The 21,036-nt window shown below is 54.5% G+C and overlaps 1 protein-coding gene across 1 annotated transcript in view; it reads left to right on the top strand.

Moving 5' to 3' along the window:
* LOC104839253 (voltage-dependent T-type calcium channel subunit alpha-1G-like) overlaps positions 1-21,036 on the top strand; it is a gene marked incomplete at its 3' end in the record, with an annotated part of 67,625 nt that overhangs the window by 33,286 nt on the left and 13,303 nt on the right. The window contains exons 2-3 of the mRNA XM_010579459.1: positions 14,366-14,477; positions 15,008-15,141. Coding sequence (XP_010577761.1) covers positions 14,366-14,477; positions 15,008-15,141 — 246 coding nt within the window. The remainder of the gene's footprint in view (positions 1-14,365; positions 14,478-15,007; positions 15,142-21,036) is intronic.

The raw sequence follows: 21,036 nt of genomic DNA, 5'->3' as shown, positions 1-21,036 counted from the left end.
AAGTGCAGGGGGAGCAGGAGGGGATGGTGAGGCTGTGATGGAGAGGGAGACAGGACAGCGAAGGGCAAGAGCTGGAGCCTGCAGCCTCTTTAGCAAGGCTTGTAATATGTTATTAATGGAAAAGAAACTGCAATTTTTATTTTGTGGAAATTCTTTTGTTCCACATTAATTTTTAAAGCACGCTTTGCTCCCATTACAGCCTCCTGCCGGAGTGCGGTGCTGGCTGGGAGGAGCTGCCCTTTGAAAGGCTTGGGGTGGGGGGGGGGGCCCATGTTTGTGTCTGGGCTGGGGGAGCAGTACAAGGGTGCAGGGTGCTGCCCTGGGGCCAGCACCCCAACCCCACTGCTCCGGTCGCAGCCGCCGAGCATCACCCAGGCCCTGGGGTGGGGGACGTGGAAGGTGCCAGGGCTGGGCTCTGGTGGGCTGCGTGCCTTCGTTAGGTGCTAAGGCTTGATGAGGGCTTGTCTCCACATGGAGCTCTTTCTTTAATTAACTCCATGTGTGGAGACACGCGGGGCCTGGAACAGGAACAAGGCGCCCTTATTCCCCCATAAGCTTGTCCGCACATGGAGTAAATCAATAGCAGCTCATCAGGAGCAGCGCGCTGGCTGGAGATGCCGCCTAAGGATGAGTCACATCCAGAGAGGGGGGCAAAAAGAAAATAATTTAAAAAAAAATCTGAGCTTTGAGTCCAGACCCAGATCTTAGGAATGACCATGGTGTTTCTGGTGTGCCAGACCAAAGGGCTGGCTTTGTACCATGTCTTCTCTCCTGCTCGGTAAGCCTTGCGGGTGGTTGGAGCTGAATTTTGCACCTTGAATTCGTAATTATATGTCGGGATGGGGGACGTGGCTGAATATCAGGACTTTCTGTGACTTTTAAACTGGTCGTGGGTTGGTGTGTCCCCACTGAGAGCTCTGCAGCAAGCGGTGCTGGTCACGGGTTCCCAGCGAGGAGGCAATTGAATGGACTGGGACTGAACAACTCCCAGGGTATTTTGGGCTGCTAAAAGTTGTCTTTGTTGCTTTTCCTAAGCCAAAGCAAGCGAGGCTCAGGTGATGTGCAGGAGATTGGGAACCTGGGGGTTTTGGTGCATTTTTCATGAAGCTTTTGGGGAGATCAGAAGAGTTAGAAATCATTTGGTTTAAGGCTCCTGAAGGGGCCAAATGCCCCGGCTGGGGCTTTTCCAGAGCAGCCTGGAGCTGTGTCAGGACACACCAGTGCACGGGGCCGGATCCAGCTGCGGGAGCAGTGCTCACCTTGCTGTCGGGTCCAGATTTAGTTTAATAAAGGTTTTGGAGAGGAAAGGACGGGTCGCTGCTTACCAGGGGCTCAGTGCCAGAGTGTTTCTCACCTCCATCCCAGCGCAGCGGTTGCTGATGGCGAGGGTCAGGTCGTCTGCACCAAAAGTGCCTGGTCCCTCGGCAGGGCTCGCTGCGGGACACAGACCCCCAAAGTGACAATTTCCACCCAAATGGGCTCAAACCGACCTCGTTCCCAACCATGTCACCAAAGATGAGATTTGGAAGGGACGGGCAATATGGAGCCTCTGCGCCTGCCGGGATCTCTCTACCTGGTTTCTCTCCGACACCGAGCAGCTCTCGGGGCAGCAGGGACCCAGCGCCCTCCGGGGCCTATTCTGCCAGAATGAATGAATGGAATAAATCCATTTTAAATGGCAGGTTGTGACACCAGTGACAGGCACTAGAAGGCTGTGACAGCTCGGTCCCCGCTCTCCCTTCGTTGCGGTTTGGCTCCGGTGGCATCACGCCGTCAGTGCTGCTGGCACGGGAGGAGCTGTGTGGCTCAGAGTCAGGCCCTTGCTGCTGCGCCGGAGTCTCTCCGAGGCATCACGGATGATGTGCCATCCGCTCTTGGAGCTTCCTGGCTTTTGTCAGCTGCTGTTGAAGCCTGACGCTAATTAAATGGGGTGTTTTGTGTTTAATAGTCTCCCACTCGAATCATGCCGGGTAGAGGGCACTGGCTGGATCCCCGCCGGCAGCACCGTGGGGTGTCAGCGCTGGGTTGGTTCCCCCTGTGGGTGTTCTGCACCCCTCAGCTCCGTGGGTGCTCTCCTGCACACTTGCATATTGCTGCATACTTCTGCACTCTGCACCCCTGTGAGCTTGTCTGCTGATCCTTGGGAAGAAAAGCCCCTGCGCTGGGTTAGCTGTGCTTTGGGAACCCCCGAAGGATCTGCAAATGCTGGAGCTGGGTGAGCATCCCCGGCCAATGGCCACCCCGTGCAGTGATGCCGTGTCCCGTCCCGTCCCCTTCCCTGCCACCGCCAGGCAGCCAGCCCCGTGCACTACCCCCCGGTCTGCTCTCCCTTCTCGTGTCTGTCTCCTTAGACATCATCACGCTGTCACTGAAGCCGAAAGCACCAAAACGGTGCGATGCACCAAACCCCCGGGAAGCTTCTCCGGCCGAGCGGCTGGCAGTGGGGGTACAGGTCCCCTGGCATCTCCTGCAGTGGCACTGCCATCCTTGCCATCACCTCTTGTACTTGCCTGGGGAGGGAAAACCAGGGGGGCTGTGCCATCCCTGCAAGCAGATTCCATAGAGCGCACCTTCACCTTTACAAAAAAGCCTTTTTCTTTTTTTTTTTGTGGTATTACCTAGGACTTGAAATATTTCATCTAACTTCCATCACACAAACCCTGCTGTGGAGCCCCTGCCTGCTTCTTGGGGTTGTACATCTTCCCTCCATATCCACCTTTGGTTTTTCGGGCAGTAGCAGCAGGCAGTGGGATGTAGCATGCATAAGACATCGCGTCTGAGCTCAGTCCAGGGTTTGGGCTGGAGTGCGTGGGATGAGTCCTGCTTTTAAGCTGGTCTTGCCCCGTTTTGGGCTGGGCTGCAGCTGTGCAGATGCACGAGGCCGGGAGGTGTTTTGGGGTGGCATCTCCTACTGTGTCCGTGCAAGTGCCACGGCAGAGCTCAGCTCCGCAGCAGGGCGTGCTGAGCATCATCCCGACCCTATCTTCCTGCCTCTTCCTCCCTCCTCCTCCTCCGCCAGCGAAAAGCTAATTCATGAGTTCCTGGCCATGGATTTGCATGCAGGGAGCAATTAGACCAAGCACATGGGCAGGCACTGGGCAGCAAGCCTTGCCCGAGCCCCCCAGCCTGCTCCAGCTCCCTCTGCCCGCAATGGCTCAGCCCTGGGGAGAGCAGCTTGCTGCACCCAGTCATTCCGCATAAACCCTGCGCTCGTGATGGCTTTTAGTCACATTTAGTCACTGCGGTATTTTGATGTGGCGTCAAGTTGTTTCAGTTCACGCGGACGACCGTTACTTGTAGACACCTCAAGAACCGAGTCAGGCGCACCAGCACGGGTACGGCTCGTGGCTCGAGCATCTCCCGGAGATGCTCACCTTGAGCATCACCCGCTGCAGTCATGAACCAGCTGCTCCATCCCTGTGTGCCACAGGCAGGAACAGCCTTTTTCGTACCGGGGAAAAAGCAGTGGGTTTGGGCTGGGGTGGTCTTGACCTTCATTTCCCCACCTGCAAAATGACCTTCTTAACACTCATCCCCATCGTGAAAGCTCTGCGTTGCTTACACTGAAAAACACTGTTTTTCTTTTTTTTTTATTGTAGACTTTAAAATCTGAAGCGTGTAAGATGGTTCCTGTCTAATTAAGAACTTAACCTGCAACAAAATATTGTATTTTACGTTGGTGTTTCTTTAGAAAGGAAATGTTGGCTCCGTTTCGAAGTGACACACTGAAGCAGGCCAGTTGAAAAATCATCATCATATTCAGACTTTATAAACATAATTTTTTTAATATTTTTTTTTCCCTCAGTGTGAAGCCAGGTTAGAAAACAAACAAAAATTTGCGGTTAGTTTGAGTCGCCCCAAAGCTGTATTTCTTCAGCAAAGCTGTGCACGGAAAGTTATACCCAGCATTGGCTAATGCAAACCGTTAAGTGGAAAGGGCTCAGTTCTCTGGTGATGGGGCACAGCTCCTGCTGGCACCCAGAGGAGGGTTTGCCCCAAAGGAAGCTATCGCCTTGGTTATCCTTTCTGTCACAGCAACTCAGGCGTTGCCCTAAAAAGCTCCTGGGACCCCCCTGGCCGGTGTCCCCAGGTCAGGGCAGGACACTGGTGCCAGTGGAGGAGAAGGGAGAAGGTGTGGGGACAGGGGGTTAAGCCGTCTGCACCCTTCAGAAGCAGCAATACTGGTCCCTCCAACCCTTCTGCCCTGTCTCGGTCCATAGAGTTAAAATTATGCTGGGTTTGTCCTTGGATTTGTCCTCTGAGGTTTTTGCGAGGCTTAGCCAGGTTTTCCCAGGGGCTTTGAGCTCGTACCCTTCTGCAATTAAAATACTGGGGTGGGAATGAGAAGGACCCAGCTGCGGCAGATGTGGCTGGGAGCTGGGTGCTGTTGGCTCATCCTGGAGCCGGTGCAGCCAGGAATCACCCTGCTCCTGCCCCATCTCTCCCCTTTTCCTCTGCTGAGCCCCAAGCTGCTCATTTGTAGAGTGCAAATGGGCAAAACCCAGAGTCTGTGCTTCTCTAAAGGCCTTGGAAGGTGTTTGTCTCGGTGTGGTGGACACATTTCCTTGCTTGGTGGAAGAAGGGGGATGGAAGAGCGTTTGAAAATGCCCCCACGCCTGCTCACCTTTCTGGAGATCTTGGTAATGACTTTGTGGTTCTGGCAGCCGCGGAGTCTGCTGGGTGAAGGCTGTGCCGTGCCGCAGGGTGGGATGCTCTGCCGCCGTGGGAGGGTTCGCTCCGGCGCATTCCCTCCTGCCCCGTGCCCTGATTTCCCCGGCTCTCAAATCCCGCCTGCAAAGCATCCCTCTCCCGGGTGTCTGCAGATGGACCGGAATGGGCTGTGGGAGGGCTGTGGGGGTAGAAGCCAGCCCTGCATCTCAGATGGAGATGGAGCCGATTTGTTTAGCTTTCTCGCATCCCAGCTCCTCTCTAACAGCTCTTCCCTCTGAGGTTTCCCCTGGACCTCAGTCAGCAGAGGGGATTCCCTCTCCTCTGCCCGAGCTCCAGCTGCAGCCGGCATCGCTGCGGCGAACGTGAGGACGGGCTGTAATTGCCGCCTCTCCCCGGGTTCGCTGGGTTTTGTGGTCCTCACTTGGTCACCATGTCTCGGTGCCACCCTGCCGCCAGCTTGTCGAGGCGATTAGGGAAGCGCTGAATTAATCAGCGGCTGCTGTCGACCCTGCAGAGCTGTCCCATCTCCTGCGTTCCCCACCGCAGCTGCTGACATCCCCTGCCCTGGATGAATCTTTCATGCACTCGCCTCGTGTATATTTAATAGGCTGGGATTGGGTTCGAGCTCGTGCTGGCAGGGCTTGGGGGGCCGAAAGGGGCTGCATCCCCCAGCGGGATGAGGTTGGGAGGGGAGAGAGTGGTCTTCAAGGGAGAGCGGTGCAGAGAGAGGCAGAGAGCCCGTATCACCTGCGTCAGGCGGGATGCCGATGCTCGCAGGGAATATTTTGGCTCCACAGGGAATATTTTGGCTCTGCCAGGAAGGGTGCAGGGTTTTGCTGGCCAAGGTGGGGGTAACCCAGCGGTAGCAGGAGCAGAGAGCCCGTGGAGGCTTCTCGGAGTGTGTCGGGGATTGTAAGGGAAGCGGAGGAGCTGCCAGGACAATTAGCACAGGCTTGTTCTCGCCAGCACGTCCTTGGGATGGAGCAGGGCTATAATCAGCCTGTCGTTCCCTGGCTTTATTAATACATTGATTTTTGGGGGGGTTTGGCTCTGCGTGGCGCGGTGTCTGCCAGCGAAGCCTCTGCGGGGAGGGGGGGGGGTTGAGGTGGCATGACTCTGGGCATGGCAGTGTTTCATTTTGGAAGCTGTTCGGGCTTCTTCCTCGGGAACGATGGAGGAGGAGGAGGAGGAGAGACATCCCCTCCATCTGTGCACTGCCCTAGGAAGGGACTTAAATCACAGGCTCGCGAAAAAGAGGAAATGCGCCCGTTTTGCAGGCTTTGAAGCCTGCAGAAGCCTCCTGGGGATGCTCCCCTTCACTGTTCAGGGAGGTCTGGCTCGGACGGGATCTCCTTCCCTGGCCGTGGAGGCAAACACTGCCTGCCGGCGCCGGGGTGGGTTCGCTGCTCCGTGGCCTCCGTCCTGGCTGGTTTCTGGGGCTGGGGCAGCAGTGAGGACCCAGCTGCCCTCCTGCAGCTCCCAGGTGAGCACAGAGAGGAGGTTTGCTGTGCCCAGGGTCGGTACCCTGGTCTCCCATCCGTCCTCTGCTCCAGCAGCGAAAGGCAAGAGATGCTTTCCAATGAAATATATTAATATATAAATATAAAAATATAAATAAATAGAAATTAAAAATGTATATATATATATGTATATGTTTAGGGCAAGTTTTATCCTGATCCACCTTCCCATGCATCTGGGATCTCCTCCTTTGTGCCCTGCCCTCTTGTTCTTTCACGCTTCGGTGTGAACCTGCCTGACCAGTGCAGCATCCCTGGCACGGCAGCACCGATGCCACATGTGTGGCCATGCAGAGCCATCTCTTCAATTCCTTCATTTCACCAACTGTTACATAAATCCGCTTTTATACTGAACTTGTGGACGTCACTGAAGCTCTGTCCATACCCATAACATCACTGTTTCCATGGGAACCAGCGTACTTCCAAGGGGGAAAAAGTAGAAGGAGACTAAAAAAAGGACAAAGAAGGAACAAAATAAGACAAATATGTGACATATCCCAACTATGTGTCGGTGTAGGATGTTACAAAGATTTCACTGCAACTTGTTTAGGAAGCCTTGCATAACAGTTTTTGTCTTGAGTAATGCAGCAAGCCGAATCAGGGATGGTAGAAACTTAATAGTATCCCAAATATCCCGAGTCTCTTAGTGAGAGAGACGAATCTCTGGCAACTCTGCACGAGGTGCCTTTCTGCGTGAGCATGAGGGGAAGATGCATCTGCCTGTGTTGCAGCGTTTACCTGGGTTTCTGTGGGTTTTCCACCGTCCCGGACCACAGCAGGGGCTGTGGGGATGGCACCGCTGGGTGTTATGGGCACGTCCCGGTGAGCGGCCAGCACTGCCGCTCTTCTGCTCCGCTGAGCTTTAAGGGCAGGCACTATTAAGGGACAGTTTACAGGGAGTGAGTTTAAAAATATATATATATTTGGGGATTAAGTGTCTATCTGCTATGCACTTCATAAGGCGTGGTGGGAAAAAATGTCTTAAATACATTATCGAGCACCAGCAACAGCTTTGGCATATTTAGTGTATTTTAAGTGGTAACCCCGGGTCCCTCCTGCAGAGGAGGAGTCCATTAGGAAGGATTTTACTGCTCACGACAACATCTTCGTTAATGCCACGAGTGAGCTGCTGGGAGGGAGCCCATCCCCGGGGCTCTGTCGTGGAAGGCGATGGCTGGTGCGGAGGCTGAGCTGGGAGCTGGGAGGGACGGGTCAGGGAGGAGGATGGGGACGGACACGTTTGTGCTGGGGCACGCTCCCACCTCCGCAGCCCCGCTTTGGTGGGGCGAGTGGGAGGAGAGCCCGTCCCTGAGCCACCCAAACGTCAGCAGAAGATGCTAAACCAGTAGGGGAGGGAGGTTGCGGGGAGCTGGAGCTTCTGCTGGGCTCGGTCTGGGTAGCGAGGCTTCACCCGCTTCTCCTCTTCCCTTTGGGTGATGGAGGGCAGCGAGGGTCGGGGTCCCAGCGTTTGGCATCGGTTGGTGAAATAGCTGGTGAGCTCTGGCCCCGCGGGGCTTCCACCCCGACCCATCCTGCTTGCCCAGGGGCTGGGGGCCATGCGCTGACCCTGCCCTTTGCATGAGTCCGTTTTTGGGCTGGTTTTTGGTCTCTGCTCTGTGATGCCAAGACAGGCATGAGGAGGAAGGAAGGACTGGAATGAGGAGCTGGAATAAGTTCAGCCTAAAGTGCTCTTGTTTGACATTTTATTTTATTTTATAGTATTTTATTTTATTTTATTAAAGCACCCATCCTTGCAGCTGCTGGTCCCAAGGCCAGGCTGCCAGCAGCCGAGCCCTCCCAGCTCAGGAGTTAATTGCAAGCGATATGTAGGGCTTTTCTTAAAAGCTCCAGCTCCTGAAGTTTGGAGATTATGCAAGACACTCAGCTTGCAGGATTTTTTTTTATCTTCATTTTTTTTTTCCCTTTTTAAGCAATAAGATTTTAAACCCTTTTGGTTGCTGGAAAAAAATCTTAAAGTACAAAGCTAAAAGGTTATGGGGAAACAATTCCAAAACAGTAAGGCAAATAAGAACCTCGTCAGGATTTTTTTTTGACAAAACATCTTTTTTTATCAGGCTTCATCCCCTCTAAATACAGCATCATTCTTCGCTTCATCACCTGGGCGGCTGAGCAGGGTTCCTCCACGCTGCTGAGCAAATCCTACATCCCCCTTGAGAGGCGGCTGCGTTTCCGAGGCAGAGGAGAGCATCTCCTGCCTGCAGCCAACTGTGCGGTTTTTAAATCTTCGGGAGAAAAATAAGATGATTAGGATGATTACTCCCCGAAATCCCCTTTTTCCTCTACTTTTGGGCTTTACAGTCACCGTTGTGCGTTACGGGGCCCTTGGGGACCGTCACGCGGCCGTGGCCCCGTGGTCCCGCCGGGATGGGAGCAGAGTGCGGCCGTTTCATGGCAGAGGGAAGCAGCTGCCCGTGCATCCCCTTGAACATCTGCAAAAGAAATTAAATTGGAGACGAAATTTCCAAAAGCACGGGCATGAATAATCGCCCTGTTTTGGTTTCCCAGGTTTAATTGTGAAGCTGCATGCATTAAAATAACCTCCTGGGTCTGACTGCGCTGTGAGGCAAGCGGTTTCGAAGTGCTGCAGAGCAGTGACGAGGCAGGGATGCTCCCTGCCTGGCTTTTTCCCAGCTCAGAGCCTGCAACCGGGGATGTGCCGGGCTCAGTGGGGTCGTGCCGGCTCCCGGCAGCGTGTCCTTGGGCTGCCAGATGCGATGACCGGGGATGGGGCAGGCGCCGGGCACGTCGTGGAAATGCTTTCTGAGCAGAGTTTGAATTTTTAAATCCCTTTGCTGCAGCCCCACTGGAGGAGCGCCTCTGGGCTTTGCTTTCCAGGAATGCCCTGGCGATCGGACTCGCCTGGCATGAATCCCTGCGGACCGCAGGGCAGGAGGCACGCTCTCCGTCACACGCGTGCAATGAGTGTGCCCGGGGCCGCTGTGCCCGCAGCAGGTTATCCACCCCGCCAGGAAAAAAAGCAGTTTTGCTGCCGGTGCGGTGCCACGATGCTGCGGGAAGGGCTGTAAACCTGCCGCATCTTCCCTGCTTCATCCTGCTCTTGCATTCTACGGAGGGAGGGGAGGTACCATGCCTGGAAAAGCACCTGGGAGGGCAAACCCGCGGGGTAGAGACCGTGTCAGGATCACACCGGGGGCAGATCTCTGCCGGCGCTCAGCTGTAAGCCAGGCAAGCAGATTCACCGTGTAAAGATGCTCCGAGAGCACCTCTGGCATGCAGCGTCCAAGGGGATGCAGATGCTTCCTGCAAATGCTAAAAGCAAAAGATGGGTGCTGGTTTCGCTTTTGAAGAAGTATGGTAGGAAAAAAATAATGCTATTAAATGTCCAGGGTTGGGATGGGAATTCTATAACCTTTCAACTGGGCATGATATGAAGACACTTTTCCTGTTGGCCTGGTGCAGTCGGAGGCGAAGCTGGGAAGGGTTTATTATTTCCACCCATGAAGCAGATTAATTCTGAGGACTTTTAACTTTCCTTGCAAACGGCCTGAATTAATGTTTTAGGATTTTAGTCCCTGCCTCCTCCCACCCTCCCAAAGGCCAGACCCTGGAAGTCCCATTATGCTTCTGTCAAAGGGGCTATTTCTGGAATTGATGATATGAATGAAGCCTAAAACTCCGCTCTCATTAACGTCTGCAGCTTATCCCAGTGTCACTCCTAAGCTGGTGGGACTCGGTGACACTGCAGGGGAAGGCTGTCGTTTCAACCCAATTTTCACATCACATTTGCGCTAAAATTTCCAGGCCTCGCCACTGCTTGCTGCACATTTGTCAAACACCAGCCGCTGTCCCGGCGAGCGCAGGCTTTGCCTGGCACAAGAGAATTGACTGCGGGTGGTGATGGGGGACCCGACTGTGGCCATGGCCATGGCCCGTGGGTCTGAACGACCTCTCCTTGCCCCAGAAAACAGGCAGCAGAGCGGAGCCGAGGTGTCACCTGGCCAGATCCAGGCGGTTCAATGCATTTCTGCGCTTGGGTTTTATTGCAGGATACAAGCTTGCAGCCCCTGGTGCTGTGGGGCTGCCCGTAGGCTCCCCGTTGTGCTGACTGTGCTTTCGGGGGCTCCCACCCCATCTCCCGGTGACGGTAGGGTGGCAGCACCTTGCCGTGGAGCCGGTGCTTTGCTGGAGCACTGGTGCTGCTTAGGGCGAGCTGGAGTAGGGGGTCAGGGAGGGAGCCAGAGAGGAGAGAGAGGGATGCAGGGAAGAAGGAGAGGGGGAATGGCAGAAGCCACCTGGGAATAGCAGAGCACTAAGGGAAGAAATAAATATTAATCCCATGGAAGAGCGTGTATCCCTGTAAAGCATCGCCAAATGCTGCCCTCCATACCTGGCTCAGCTGTCGGCGCGGGTGCCCGGCCGCCTCGGGGAAGGGACCACCATCTCTGGGGATGGGCAACGCTGCGGCATGGTGGTGCCCGGTCTTCCCATCTCCAAACCAAAGAGCCCACCGGGAGCAGGGCGTGTGCTCCAGCTCGGCAGAGAGAGCCCGCGCTGCTGCTGGACCGAGCATCGTGCCCGCCGTCCTCTTGGTTGCTGCTGCCCTCGAGGAACAGCTTCCCATTTAATTCACTTGCCGGTGAATTTGATCCAAACTTCTGCAACCAAATCATAGCAAGCATAACACATTATCTTTCTCTTTTGATTATATTAAGCTGGGTAGTGCTGGCTAATTGAATCTGGGGGTCTTGCCTCTTAATTATGAAAGGTCAGGCTCTGCCGAGCGCGGGCAGGTAGCACAGGGATCGCTCGTGGTGGGAAAGGGGCTGAGGGCTCTTGCTCTGTGCAAAGGCTCCTGTTCATAACAAGTGACTGACTTGTGGTTATTTTCCTTTTTTTTGGTGCTCTTTATCTTATGAATTTTAAGAGTCTGGTTACAACAGAAGCGTTACTGGATATTTCTGTGTGGCAGAAACAGATTTTTTTAATTGAAAAGAATCTGTGAGCATTTTGGCTGTCTGTCTTGACCAAGTTGATGGTAAAAATGTGGATTTTTAAGAATAAGCTGGGGTGAGCAGGTGACCCTGAAAAGCAGGGTCTCTTTCTCTGACACCCATGGGATGGAGCAGGTGGGGTGATTACCTGCTGTGTGGGCATGAACCCCATCATTAATTTCTTTTAAACATCAGCCCTACGCATCCCGCCTGCCCGGTGTGAGGCGGGTGCAGGACTCCCCAGGGCCAGCTCCACTCCCGGTGAATATTTATCTCGTGCAACGTGGACCGTGGGCTCAGCTCAGCACTGGGATGAGAGGCAGTGGCGGTGCCACGGCTGCCCCTCGCGCTGAGCGTTTGCCTCCTCCTCCTCGCCTCAGCCGCTGGCCGAGGACCAGCACCGTCTCTGGTGCTTCCCAAAGCCCCTTTGCCCCTTCACTGCCCACGCAGCAGCGGCGAGCGGCATTCAATAAAGCACCTTCTGCTTTTGCTAATTGAAGAGTTTCCCTTTGTCAGCCTCTCGGCTCAAAGGAGGGTCGGTACAAAGCCATAGCCATCAGCACTTTGTGTGCCTCTGAAAATCCCATTAGCAGAAGAAAGAGCTTGAAGTTTCATTCAGCTGGAAAAAAAAAAAAAGGCAAAAAAATAAAATACACCCCCCACCCCCCCAACCTTCTGATCTATCAGCTGCACATTAACATACCGCCCTCGGCACCGCCGGGGTCCCTGTCCCGGGAATATTTAATCAGGGTGAAGTGTTATATTGGACTGAAATGTATTTGCTTGAGGGAGCGATATGCTGATAAGTGGGTCTGTGGTTAAAGCTGGGAGAAAAAAACCTGTCATCAGCAAATAAAATCCCCTCCCGCTCCACGGTTCCCCCCCTTCCCCAGGCTGTTTTCCTGCCTGTGGGATGTTTGTTCCTGCAAGGGGAGTCGGGGTGGGAGGGCATGGACCAGCCCTGGGCTGGGGGCACGGACAGACCTGGGGGGGATGCGATGGGGAGGGGTGTTCATCGTCTCGCTGGGGAGGGCGGCATGGGGGGGCCGTGCCTGTGCCAGCACCCGTGCCGAAATGGGGAGAGCTGGGGCTCTGGGCAGCGGGGTGTTTGGGCAGGTGGGGGCTGCCCACGGGGGACCCTTTGGTGGGTGCAGCTCTGACGCTGGTCCCCGCATCTTCTTCCCGGCCGCACCTCACACCCCGTGCCCAGCAGGTTGTGGTGTCTCTGCGCTCTCCTGGCTACCCTCCGCTCGCAATTAGTCGGCGGTGCTGGTGCCGGCACGCTAACGAGCATCGAGGGGCACCCGCGGCTTTGCTGTCTGTGGTGTGCCGGAGGAGGACCGGGAGGGTGCCCTCGGTGCCATCCTCTGCTGTTCCTCCCGTTTCAGGCACCGCTCAGCCCTTCGCACTGGACATGGGGCTGCGGTGAGGTTGGATCTGCTCGGCTGCGCTAGGTCTTGGAGAGGGAGGAGGTGAGATCAGAGTGGCTCCAAGCAGGTGCACATCATGGTTCCGTGCCCATCTCCACTCGCTTGGGAGCTTGCGGTCCCCGGTCAGCACCAAGCAACTCCCCACCGTGGCAAAAGCATCACCCGGGTCCCATGCCCGGCTGAGATGGAGCCCGTGGAGGAGAGCCAGGCCCAGTGCAAGGTCTTCTCCACCACCATGAAAGAATTTGCATGAAGCTTTGCCTGTCCGGGGAAGCATCCGTCTGCCTCCTCAGGTTTTGACCCAACCGAGCAGGCTACTCCCGAGCCTCCTCGCTTCCCTGCTGAATATCTTGCAGAGCCCTTACAGACACATGCTCGTCCTGTCACTCATTTGGGACCTTACAGGGGTTTTTAAAATTCTTTCTGTTCTCAAGGGCTTTGCAATTCCTCGCTGACAGAGCCGTGGATGCGGCTGGCTCTGCAGAGGGATGCTTTCCAGCCCCCCTAAGCTGCTGCCCCCTCCTCTGGCTGCCCTCCGCGCCTGCCCCCGCAGGGCTATATTTGGGCTAAATATTCCAGCCCATAACCCCAACCTGACAGTTGGAATGTCTATCCCGATATCTTGTAAACATTTCTTCTGATTAAAAGATCCAGATTGCTGACGACCAAGCTGTGACTCAGCCCCATGTGATTTCCCAGGAATTCGCCCAGGCTGGGTGGCAGGAGCTGCCAAATCCAGCCCCGCGTGCCCGGCGGGGAGGCACCTGCTGATTCATCCTCACCTTCTTCTTCCCCAGCCAGATAACGCTACAGCACGGGCTCCCAAACACCACCCGCTACCGCGTTGCAGCGAAAGCTCTTGTCTGACAAGGGTTGTGCTTATTTTCCTAGAGCCTGGAAGCTGCTGCCTGCACCCAGGCAGGAGCGTGGCCCCGACTGCCTGCGGGTTGTGGCAGCCGATGGGCTGTTTTCCATGCTAGGCTGGAAGATAACCCCGGTGCCGTGTTGGACCAGCTCCTGGATTTTGCATCCCTGTGCCCCTAGCAGTCAAGAGCTGGCTGGAAATGGCCCCTAGAAGGATGCAAAAAATTTGGTACCAGGTTTGAACCATCCCTATGAGGATTTGCTGCAGCAGCACGCTTTATTCTGCCCCAAAAGTGAAAGCATCCAAAGTCTGTCCCAGCAGCTCAGCTCTTTAAAATTGCTCCAAGAGGCAGCAGTCAGGGTAGGGAATGGGCTCTGCGGGTTCTCACCGTCTTAAAGGCTTTTAGGCAGTTGGTTAATGGTTTTGACAGTCTTAATTTGGACTGGGAATGAAAAGTTCAAGTAGAGACTTCAGGGAAACGCCCCTGGGATAAGCCGTGACATGGTTAATAGAAAAATGTAATGTTGTTAAAGTGCTTTTCCATGAAATGCCAGGAGAGGAAATTAACGGTGTGGGGTTTATTTTTTTCTAAAAGTTGATATCGTTCTTTTAATTTAATTTTTTAATCCATCACATCAGCACTCAGCGCTCTTGCTATGAGACTTTCATTTTATAGCGGTTTTCACATTAGCTGTAGCTGTAGATGTCGGCGTGGGGAGAACACGCCGTCGGTTTGCCGAGCAGGTATCTAAAGAGCAGGCAGGCTTTCCCTGCAAACCAGACGAGGTCTAACCTAGAGAAGCTGGCGTGCACCTTGCTGTAAAGACGAGAATAACCTTTCTGATTTAGCGGTGGCTGCTCGCGGATGCTCGTCTGGGCCCGTTGCTTCCTTGACGGGGTGTCGCGCAGGTGGTTCGAGAGGGTGAGCATGCTGGTGATCCTGCTCAACTGCGTGACGCTGGGCATGTTCCACCCCTGCGAGGACATCGCCTGTGACTCGCCGCGCTGCAGGATCCTCCAGGTACGGCCTGCGGCTCGGCCGCTGCTTGGAGCTTAACCGCGGCTCCGGCTTGGTGGGGAGAAGGAAGGACCGAGCTGCGGCAGAGCTGGCTCTCGCCACGGCGGAGGTGGCCTCGTGCCCTGGGATGGCTGGGTCCTGCCTCCGCTGGCTGTCCCGCCAGCACTTAAAAAATGCTGATTTTGGTGCTCGGATGCAAAGGCACGGTGTCATCGGGCAAAGCCCTTGCCAGGCTCTGCCAGACCTAACGTAGCCAAGCCTTGCTTGGAGTGCTTGGGAAGGTTAACCATTGAGTTTAGAGTGAAAGCAGAGCCTAAAAAATACTTGTCCCTTTACCCTAGCACCGTGGGTGCTGTTGGCCAGCCTGGGTTGGGGGAAGACACGGAGCGGCTCTCATCACTGCCTCTGCCCAGGGATTTTAGCTCATGGTGGTGCAAGAGGAGACCTTGTTGGACTCAGGTCTCTAATTCCCTCCCCCGGTGTGAGTGTGCAGCAATGCAGGAGCATCCCTCCTCCCTTCCTTTCTTTTGCAGAGCTTCGATGATTTCATCTTTGCCTTCTTCGCCGTGGAAATGATCGTCAAGATGATTGCGCTGGGGATTTTTGGGAAGAAATGCTACCTGGGAGACACATGGAACCGCCTGGACTTCTTCATCGTCATTGCGGGGTAAGCGCGGCGTGGCTGGTCCCCCTCTCCCCACAATTCTGTTGTTATTTATGGCACCGCTTGGCAAGCACTGGATTTGGGGGAGCGGCTGGTTTGCAGCAGTGAAGGCTGGGGGCTTGCTGGGCATTGGTACTGTCGGCATTGCCCATCCTGGCTCCTCAGTGGGGATCACCACCCGGACCGCGGTGATCCCTCTGGTCTTCTCCATAGCTCGCGGGATCGCTGTTCAGCTCATGGAGAGAGCAAGGCAGGGTGACAAAAGCTGCTTGCAGTGCATTTTGGCCAGCCCGGGTCCTGGGGCTCCTCGCTGGGTGCTGGGCTCAGCTCTTCTTCCTCCAGCCCTGCTGGTGATTTTGGTTTCCATTGGGCGAGGTGGTGGTGGAGTAGGCGGTTGGGAGCACGCAGCGGCATGCCAGGGAGGATAATTCACTGAAATGTGCATGATTGCCCTCATGATTATACTTTGGTTTTTTTTGGTTTTTTTTTTTGAGGGAAAACGACCAAGTTCGCCTTTTTGAGCATTTTCCTTTCAGAGGCACCTGGTTTGAATTAAAGGCTCTTCCAGCACCCGAGAGTCTCCTGGCGGAGGCTGGAAATCCACATGAAAAGTCCCTGGCCCCCAGCCAGCGAGCTGAATTTCTTTGACACACGAGTCGCTCACCGGCCCTTGCCTCCCCTCCCCGCTCCAAGAGCCCAAAGACCTTTGGGAAAACACTGGGTTTTTTCCTCTTTTGATAGAGCTAGAGATCAAATTTACTGGATTTTCCTGGAAAGGAGCAGGGGGCCCTCCCAGCTGGGCTGTTTACCTGGCATGGGTTTGGTGTGCCCCAAGAAGGGGCAACACCTTGGTGGGCTTTGCTTGTGGTCCATCACTGGCCCCATAGGGTCACGGCACACACCTCTGCCAGGCAGCTGGAAGAACCAAAACTGTGGCCTAGTAAAACCAGTAGGGAGGTGCCAGGTATCCCAGTGCATCCTTGGCCTGGGAAACTCATTGTCATGGGGTGCTGCAGAGCCCAAAAGATGGAGAGAGGCTCAAGACCCAGACTGGAGGCAGAGATGGAGGGCAGAAAGGCCAAGAGCTGTAACTGTCCCTGTAACCCCATTTCTGCAGGAGGCTACAAGCTTGTCCTTTCCAGCTGCACCAGCCTCTGGCTCCTGGGGTTAGGAGAGGGCTCAAAGTTTCCTCCTGAAGTATCTGAGCAATGTTAGGGGCTGCAGCAGTGGGATGTTGGACAAAGTGGGACCCCAGGTCTGATCAGCTCTGGTAGGCTTGTAAACATCAGCAGCATGGCCAAGGGCTGGAGCCTGCTAAAGCCACCCTGTGTATTCTTCATTTCTTCTTTCTTATAATTTCTTATACTAGAATTAAGTGTGATGAAGAACCAGACCCAAGCAAGGCCAGACATCCCACCAGGGGAGGCACGGTGCTGGGTGCTGGGCTGCTTCCAGCTCTGCTGCCCCGGGGTGCTGCTGCGTTCCCCTCCCAGCCCAGTCCTGGCCTTACCTGTTGAGCTTGCAAAGTCTTTGGAGCTAGAGTTATCCCTGATGTGCTTCTACGGAGAGCCCACCGTGATGGGACCTCGGTCTAGAGGGACATCGGCAGAGACCGTCCCAGTTCCTATGACGAAATATAGCTGCACTTTGCTTAAGCAAGCATCAAATCTCCTGCCCACCTACTGCACCTAGACAGGCGTTTGGATGTGTGAGAGCCGCCTACTTCGCGGGCAGAGCACGGAGAGCGGCACCGACCTCCCCTCTGACACAGCCGCCTTCCCGATGTGCGGAGGCATTTATTTGTTGCAGAGGTTTTGCAGCCTTGCAGCTTGAGCGTTCCTGTGACTCCTGCCAGGTTGGCTTTGCCTCTCGCTAAATGATGGGTCTTCCCTTCGTGTGCATGAACTGTTCCCATCTGGGCCCCGTCAAAACCAATTCGGCTGACAAAGGATCGAACTGGGTTTAAATACAAAGCGGAGCCTCTCCTACCCCAGTGTCCGCTTTCTCTGCTCTCTTTTGTGCCCTCGCGCTCTCCTCCAGCCATTGCCCATCCATCCCAGAGCGTCGCATCCTGCTCGGAGCGTCGCTGCCGTCCCGGAGCATCCCTCGGCTCTCCCTGGCAGCACCGAGTGCTGGGGAAAGCCGAAGGGGCTGCAGGAATGGGCCACTGTTGTAGCAGAGGAAAAAATCAGGAACCCAAGCCCATTACTAGACTCAAGATATAGGAAAAAACACTGTAAGGATAAGAGAAAAAAGCACTCCAGGGTCAAATCCCAACCAGACCTCTGGTAGCAGATTCCTCTGGTAGCTCCTGAGCACAGCTCTGCGGTTCCAACGTGGGCCAAATTACACTGATGAGCATCCAGACCATGGTGCTAACAGCAAAGCACGGGAGCAAGGGACGAGCCGAGCTCGACGTGAAGGCATCTTGCATCTGAGCAGGTGTGTGATGTCAGGAAAGGGGCCAGAGCCGAGCTGCGGCCCGGGAGGAGAGCGTGCACCAGGGTGATCCTCAAATCCCCCCTGTATTTGCTAGATACCCGATAAAGCGTGTCCCATTTGTATGTAGGTCTCCTATAAGGGCTTCAGCCAGGTTCTCCAGTGCAATGACAGGGAAGAGACCCCCAAACTGACATTTCCACATGGCCCCGGTGACCGCAACGAAGCAGCTCTGCTTCTGCCTTCCCACTTTTTTCCTCCCCTTTTTGTGCAGGACATGGGAGAGGGGAAGCAGCAGGACAGCGTGGGCTCCCCAGTACCTCGCAGGTCCCCGGGCTCCTGCTCTCCTGCTTTCCCTGCCAATTCCTTTCCCATGGGCAGCAGAAAGTGATGGCAGAGGGAGAGCAGAAGCAGCAAACCGTGTCTGTGGGGCATCGGGTGGGGAAGGCACGTCATGCCGAGGGGCACGTGGGATGTGCTGCACACCGGGGCTGTGCGCTCCCACGGGCACACCATCCATCGAAACCCTTCCCAACTACCACCAGTCTAGCAGAGGCTTCAAAAAAAACCCCAAACCCCAAACTTGTAGTATTTAACCCCCCCCCCCCCCCGAGAAATTTCTGGACCTGACAGAGGGTAACGTTGCAGAGAAATCTTTTTGTGCCTTTGCCCCAAATCTGCCGCTTGCAGAGGGCTGGGAGAGCTGCTTGGGTGCTCTGCTTGCTCCTGCCGCGCTGCCGGCCACTTTCGTGGCATGCCATTAAGTACTTCTCAGCTCTGTTAAACTGTCCAGACCAATCTCATGAGCTCATGGAGAGTAAATGACTTCTTTGTGACAATGTAATGCAATTAGTGCTAATTGTAGAGTGTGTAATGTCTGCAACACATCTCTGTAATTACAGTAAAACTTGCTGGAGATGAGAATAGCGCTGTATTATCAAAACTCAGCTTAGTGAAACATGGCTTTGGCTGTAGGTTACTGAGTTGCATGGGGAAAAGGGAAGAAAAAAGTGATGAATGGCATAATTATGTTGCGTTATTTTAAAGGAGAAGATTTGGGGAGTTTGCTTTTAAGAGAACACTTGAAGGTTAACAGGCGTTGCAAGCCAGCTCTCGTCCTCTAAAAACAATTCAATATGATTCTGACCTCTCCCAGTGTAAGACGCAGATGTATCAAGGATGAACGCTTGTTTACATCCAAAAATATGCAGAAGCGTTTACCGTTTAGTGCTGACCAAGGCTTGGGCTGGTGAACTGGAGCTGTGGGATGGAGATGTGCCCTGACTTGCCATCTCCTTGGCCGCTCCAGGACCCGGCACCCGCTCTGCCTCCCCCTCCTCTGGGCAGGGTGCTGAGACCTCTTCTCCAAATCAGTCTGTGAGAAGCGGGTAGGCACAGGTTGAGATCTACCTGCTCCTCTGCTGGAGCCATCCCCATCCCCAGCCACTTTGCTGCAGTCCCACCAGCTTGCAGGACATCAGCTTGTTTTGACTTTGGTCCGATAAAGACCTCCGCGAACCTCTGCATCGCTGTGGATTGAATTGTGCTTTAAACCATCCTCATAAAAAAAAAACCAAAAAAACAACAACAAAAAATCCCAATGGTTAATTGTTTTCCCAGGAGGGAGGCTTTAAATCAGGGGATAATTTGGTGCTGTAAGAGCTTATGGGGTTCCTCTTTGCCTTCTCTAGACACAGGGTCGAGCAGGGCTCTGGATCCGAGCCGGTGTTTCTGCTCCCCTCCAAGGAGGGCTGTGCATCGTCCTGTGTTTGAGTTGTGTGGGTCTGTTGTTACTCGGGGCTCAGTCAGTTGTTTGGCCAAGTCTGCGGAGTCCTGTGTGCGCTTTGCTCATTGTAACAGTAACAGGCCTCTTAAAAGACTTTGTAGGAGAGTTAAACACTTCTGGAATATTTTGCTTACAATTCGAGACGAGCTGGGGCTGGAGGTGGTTGGCAGGCTGCTTTCTTCAGAAACGGAGACGCTGAAAATGAATTTCTTTTTCTCTTTGCTTCCTGAACACTTCTTTTATTGTTTGTTATCATTTTTTCTCTCTCTGTTGAAGGCTGTGTTAAAGAGTTAGCTCTGCTGAAGCCTTCATCAACAACCCTTAAGGATGTCTTGCTCCCTCCTGGTTTTGAGTGCTGAATTTCAGGGATGAAATATGCTGCGGGAAGCCTCGCTGTGTTCATAGGTAACAGAAGGGAAAGGAATACCGCAGTCCCCCTCTCCGTCCCTGCTCCATCTAAACCTGGATGGTTTCTGAAACGCATTTTAGCTCAGAAACTGGGATAAGGCGATGCTGCCAGGCTGGTCTCTGCGGGGAGCGGTGATCCTGTGGCTGCAGCGGCCAGAGCAAGGTCGCTGCTGGGTGCTTTGGGTGAAGCTTCCAGCACGTGGGCTTCACCTCACAGCGCCGGGTCGCTTCACAAGCGGGCAGGGCTCTTCTGAAGGGCACTTTAGCTGTATGAGGCTGATCAAGGGGCTGTTTCAACTCCCCGGTTCAGATGTGGGGAAGAAAGCACTGGTATGGGGCTGCCCACGGGAGTCCCTGCTGCAGCCTCCCGCTGCAACTGTGGGCAAAGGCTGTTCTTTCCCCATGTATTAGTCCCTTTGTCCCTTAAAAAAACCCCAAACAAACAGAGAGACAGGGATGAATGTTGCTTTTTCATCCCCTCTGTCTGCCTGTATTGATCCGTCTTGCACGGAGGAACAGCACCTTGGAGACGTGGCTGCGCGGTGCCCTCTGCGCTGCCTGGGCACCGTGGGGTAATTGCCCGTGTAAGCGGCCGATTTGCACACGCAATTACCCAATGTGCAATCACAGCCGCAGCTCCTTTGAGCTGCAGTGAAAGCTGCACCAAACCCTCTCCCAGGAATCTGCCCCTCTCCAGTGCTTGCCAGGATGGATGCGAATGTCCTGGAAGCCGGGAGCCTCCTCCCGGGCACCCACTGCATCCCGGCTAATCCTGAATTAGGTACCCTTTGCTCCAAGCAGAAGTGGCAGAACCACATCAAGCCGATACTCATGATCGCAAATCTCCGGGGGTTCAAAATCTGGGGTTGAGCTTTGCAATTTGATGCCTTCGGTGACTTTTGGGAGGATAAAAAGCAGCTGAAACCGGGGGCTGCTGAAGCCCCCCAGCTGCAGATGCTCTCTGCTCCGTGCTGCCTTAGCACAGCCTTCGAAGCAGAGCATCCCGAGCAAGCTGTGTCCCTGACTCACAGAAACCTGCTGGGTAAAAGCAACCCCTCCGCAGCCTCCCTTGCAGCTGAGCTGACTCAAACCCACCTGCAAAAAGACTTGGGTTTTTTTAAGTTTTAGGACTTTTTTAAAGAGAATTCTTCAGTTTCTTTCAGTTCTTCAGCTGAACTTGCTGCTGCTCCAAAAGCCTCATTATTCAAGTGTCCTGGCTGGGACACGTGGTGCGGCCGGATCCGGCAGGCTGCAGGGTTCACACT

Source organism: Haliaeetus leucocephalus, unplaced genomic scaffold, assembly GCF_000737465.1.
Source record: "Haliaeetus leucocephalus isolate CR32 unplaced genomic scaffold, Haliaeetus_leucocephalus-4.0 Scaffold657, whole genome shotgun sequence".
NCBI lineage: Eukaryota > Metazoa > Chordata > Aves > Accipitriformes > Accipitridae > Haliaeetus > Haliaeetus leucocephalus.
Note: the sequence above shows the minus strand (reverse complement) of the source record. Positions and strands in the feature narration are given on the sequence as shown.